Below are 5,153 nucleotides of genomic sequence, written 5' to 3'. Positions count from 1 at the left end.
GGAAAAAAATGAATTTAATATTATATTTTGTTTGTACAGCTAGTTTAGTTTAAATCTTTCTTTTTCAAAATCCAATGGTCCAAATTAAATGTAGTTTTCAACAATTTTTATTCTCTATTTAAACACATATTCTTCTCCAAATTTTATATTATTTTTCAAACCTCTATAAGCGACTCTCTTTGAGCTTCAATTTTCTTCTTTTCATCTTCTTCTTGAGAGAGATATTTTATGTTGTATGAACTAATTTGTTGAGTGCTACAATTTGTAAATCCACTATGGTAGAAAGTTTATCAAGTATGCTCTTTACTTTTACAAGCATTTTGTAAGGATTTCTCTTGATCCCGAAAAAAAAGTCGTAATGGTTTGATTCTCAACCGTGGAAATGATCGAGTTTGTTTTTGCGTCCAGAAAATGAATGTTGTAGCAGTTCAATTCTAAGCCATGGAAGGAGCCAAATATTTCTAGTGAAGTACCCAAAGAAGCTTGGAAAATCGACATAGGCCGGTTATGTCGAACTACTACAAAATTTCCAGTGTTAATTTCTCTATCCCCCTCCTACTTTAATTTTGCAATTAAATTGTTGTTATAGTTTATTGCATGAAATTAATTGCGATACATTTGTTCTTCATATTAATTGCTTAATGTTTATTTAGATTAGTTGAATTGATATTTACATCTCTCATACCAATCTTTTTTATTAAAATCAAATTTGGTGATTATTTTGCTATTTTGGGTTGTATTTATTTGCATGGATTTATTGTTCAAATTATTTGTTAGCAGAAAGTTTGTTAATTTATTTAATTGGAGTCACGTTGTAAAAAAAATTCATTAATTTTAATTAATTTGTTCTATAAACCCTACTCACCCTCATTGTCTACCGCTGATGAAGAATGAAAGATACTATACTCTATTATATATATATACCTTGATGACATTAGAATTTCCTATTTATGAAAATTTGTGGGTTTTTTCATCAATAATCATCTTCAAATTCCCTGTTTTCTTATCCTCCGCCATGGATAAAGACAAAGACCTTACTGAGCTCACACCTCTAGCTCGCAAAATAGCAATAACAAATAGGGAAATTCGGGAAACAAAATGTATTTATTTACAAGAAACTGGAAAAGAATTTGGGAATGACGTAAAAATGAATTAAAACAGGGTTTTATTCGATTGAAGAAAAATATAGTCGGATAAGCAACCCATTTGATGGAGCGAGCAAGCCAGGGAGCAGGGGCAGAGATATTGGAAACGAAGGGCGGTGGATGCTGCAGCATGTTAGGAATGTAAATTGGAAGAAGAAAAATGGAGGGATTTGATAGTTTGCGAGAGGAAGAAATAGAAGAAGAGTCGGATAGGAAGCAAGAAAAGAAGAAAATCAATGAAAGTCGATGAAGAAGAAGGAATCGGCGATCAATACGCGCGTAAAGTTTAAATGTAAAAGGGGTAGGTTGGAAATTTTTCAAAAAATATAAACGCGTTTGCCCTGAACTTTTTTTTTTCTATTATTTATAAATATTTTTTATTTTTTTTCTATTTATAACAATTTTCCTCCAATAAAAATTATGCAAAAGTAGCACATATAACCCAAAATAAAAGGCACAAATGAAAATGAGTACCATTTTGAAAATCAATGAAATTTGATCTTCTGCGTATATCATCACGATGTAAAATTACCACTTTAACCCTAAATATATTATTCTTCTATTTTCTTCGTTTTGTAAAGTTTTTTTTTCCTTTTTCCAAGTTTCTTCTTTTTCCTTTTTCCTTTTTTTTTTCTACGATTCTTCTTCTTGTTTTTTTGTTACGTTTTTCTTTCTACATTTCTCCTTTTTTTTCCCTTTATTTGCGTTTCTCTCTTTTTTTTTTTTTTTTTTTTGCATTTCTTTGAATCGAGCATCAAACATAGAGTATATAACAGAGCATCAAGTGAACTTCTGAATCGAGCATAGAACATACAACATAGGGCCTAGAGTATCAAAGATCGAGTAGCGTATAGCTAGTATATAGCATATAGCATATAACATAGAGCATATAATATAATGCATCAAACATGAAGTATCAAGTATCGAGGATCGAGGATTGAAGATCGAGGATTGAGTAACATGTAGCTAGTATATAGCATAGATTGTATTTATATAACATAAAGCATAGAGTGTAGAGCTTCAAGCATTGAGCATCAAGTATGGAGGATCAAGGAACGAGTATCGAGTATCAAGTATCAAGAAAACTTATAAATCACAACGCACGGATGAGTTTAAGGGTTGAATGCGTAAATTCACGAGATACTGACATAAGCAAAAGACCACTTTTCATTCCATTTAAAAAATGTACTCATTTTTCATTTACCCAAGAAAGAGCCATCCATACCAAAAAAAAAAAAAAAAAAAAACGCATAAAAGGACTTGATTTTTGCCTGAAAAATTTCTCGACTCGGAGGAAAAGGGAGACTCTTGCTAAGGAATTTAGGGCATGTCTCACTCCAGTCGCCAATTCTTGTAACCAACCTGGCTCTTCACGACTACAACCACCGCAAAATCGTCCACCTTCTCCTACGATGTGCGGCCCAGCTTTCAATGCGTCAGCTCTACGAAATCCAAGCCCAAGTTCTTGCCTCTCCAATCCCCTCAATCGATCCCAATCTCATTGCCGTCAAGTCCATCGGCGTTTCCTCCTCCCATGGCAACCTCCGCCATTCTGTTCTCATCTTCAATCACTATCTTACTTCTCCAAACATTTTTGCCTACAATGCTCTTCTCAAAGCCTTTGCTCAACACAATGCTTGGCACAGTACAATTTCTTACTTCAATCACCTGTTGGTATTGCCTGATGCTCCAAACCCAGATGAGTACACCTTCACTTCTGTGCTCAAGGCCTGCGCTGGCCTTGCCCAGGTGCTCGAAGGCCAACAAGTCCACTGTTTTGTCACTAAATATGGCTGCGAATCAAACCTGTTTGTTAGCAATTCACTGGTAGATTTGTATTTTAAGGTGGGTTACAATTGTATTGCACAGAAGCTGTTTGATGAAATGGTTGTGAAAGATGTTGTTTCATGGAACACTTTGATTTCAGGATATTGTTTTAGTGGGATGGTGGACAAAGCTCGGATGGTATTTAATGGGATGATGGAGAAAAACTTGGTGTCCTGGTCGTCAATGATCAGTGGCTATGCAAGGATGGGAAATTTAGAAGAAGCACGTCATCTATTTGATAATATGCCCAAAAGGAATGTGGTTTCTTGGAATGCGATGATTGCTGGATATGCACAGAATGAGAAGTATGCAGATGCTATCGAGTTGTTCAGGCAAATGCAGCATGAAGGCAGCTTAGCGCCAAACAGTGTTACGCTTGTTAGCGTGCTTTCAGCTTGTGCACATCTTGGTGCACTTGATCTAGGGAAGTGGGTTCATGAGTTTATAAAACGAAGCAAGATGGAAGTAGGTCTGTTTCTAGGGAATGCTTTGGCAGACATGTATGCTAAGTGTGGATGCATATTGGAGGCCAAGGGGGTGTTTCATGAAATGCAGGAGAGAGATGTAATCTCATGGAGTATAATAATCATGGGGTTGGCCATGTATGGATATGCAAATGAAGCATTCAACTGCTTTGCTGAAATGATTGAAGATGGTTTAAAGCCAAATGATATTTCCTTTATGGGCTTATTAACAGCCTGCACTCATGCTGGATTGGTTGACAAGGGGCTGGAGTATTTTGACATGATGGCTCAAGTCTATGGTATTACTCCCAAGGTTGAGCATTATGGGTGTGTTGTTGATCTTCTTAGTCGAGCAGGGCGTCTCGATCAAGCTGAGTCGTTGATTATCTCCATGCCTATGCAACCTAATGTAATAGTTTGGGGTGCACTACTTGGTGGTTGTCAGATATACAAAGATGCAGAACGAGGAGAACGTGTTGTTCAGCACATACTTGAACTAGACTCCAACCATTCTGGAAGTCTTGTTTATCTAGCTAATGTTTGTGCTTCAATGGGCAGGCTGGACGATGCAGCTAATTGTAGGTTGCGAATGCGAGACAAGAAGTCGATGAAGACACCGGCCTGCAGTTGGATTGAGATCAACAACTCCGTATATGAATTTTTCATGGGGGACCTTTCTCATCCTCAGTCTGCAAGAATATACTCAATGATTAGAGAATTGAAGTGGAAGATGAAATTAGCAGGATATAAACCAAAGACAGATCTTGTGATCCATAATATAGATGAAGAAGAGAAGGAGGATGCACTTTCTATTCATAGCGAGAAGCTTGCACTTGCATTTGGGCTTATCAATACCAGTGAAGGAACTACAATCAGAATAGTTAAAAACTTGAGAGTTTGCAACGACTGTCATGATGCAATAAAAGTAATCTCGAAAATTGTTGAGCGAGAGATTGTAGTGAGAGATAGAAGTCGTTTTCACCATTTCAAAAATGGAAAATGTTCTTGTAATGATTACTGGTAATATGGAGTTTTAGTAAAAGAATGTTTATCATAATTTTGAAGTATTGATGTCTTTTCCATTCATTCTTAAAATAAGAGAAGAGATCCTTTTTTAAAGAGAAGAAAAGAAAAGGAAGAAAGGCCATTTTGTGTAACCATATTGAGTAGACACTCAATTGTCCAACCATATTTTGTGGTTCAATGGCCTTTAACTTCAGATATTTCAATTTTACCCTAAATTTTGAAAACTGTTCAAAAAATAATTTTAAAATTGTTTCAATTTTATCTTTACCATTAAAATGAAGGATGAAAATTGACATGACAACTAATGTCTAAAATTTAAAGAACATGTGATATTATTTATATTTATTTCATCTCATTTACATAATCAATTTTTACACATTATTTATCATGCCAATTTACATGAATAGTGATATATGTATGATGTCATGTATACTACTTACTAATTCACCATTTTGGAAATTGAAATAATAACATATGGATAAGATTTTTAGTTATTATCAATGAGGATAAGACTATTATGATATGTATTTATATTGTAAATATAATTAGGTGTTCTTTATTGTAATTTCATATCTCCTAGATTATGGTTTCTTAATTACCTATATGTATATATATGTATATTCAACCTGATTAAGGAAATAAGAATGATTATTTTCTCTAAACTTTTGAGTACATGGTATCAAAGCCATTT

At 34.6% G+C, this 5,153-nt stretch overlaps 1 protein-coding gene across 1 annotated transcript; it reads left to right on the top strand.

Annotated features, from left to right (window-relative positions):
- The first annotated feature begins 2,415 nt into the window (after positions 1–2,415).
- Positions 2,416–4,503, top strand: LOC120087337 (pentatricopeptide repeat-containing protein At5g48910-like). The gene has a single exon (XM_039044322.1). The coding sequence runs from the start codon at positions 2,577–2,579 to the stop codon at positions 4,458–4,460; it is 1,884 nt and encodes a 627-aa protein (XP_038900250.1). The 5' UTR covers positions 2,416–2,576; the 3' UTR covers positions 4,461–4,503.
- Positions 4,504–5,153: the final 650 nt, after the last annotated feature.

The sequence above is a fragment of the Benincasa hispida genome, chromosome 9, assembly GCF_009727055.1.
Source record: "Benincasa hispida cultivar B227 chromosome 9, ASM972705v1, whole genome shotgun sequence".
Lineage (NCBI taxonomy): Eukaryota > Viridiplantae > Streptophyta > Magnoliopsida > Cucurbitales > Cucurbitaceae > Benincasa > Benincasa hispida.
This window is presented reverse-complemented; position numbering and strand designations above follow the sequence as displayed.

Excerpts from the sequence above, each read along its gene's own strand:
- LOC120087337 (XM_039044322.1), top strand. The coding sequence starts at position 2,577 with ATGCGTCAGCTCTACGAAATCCAAGCCCAAGTTCTTGCCTCTCCAATC.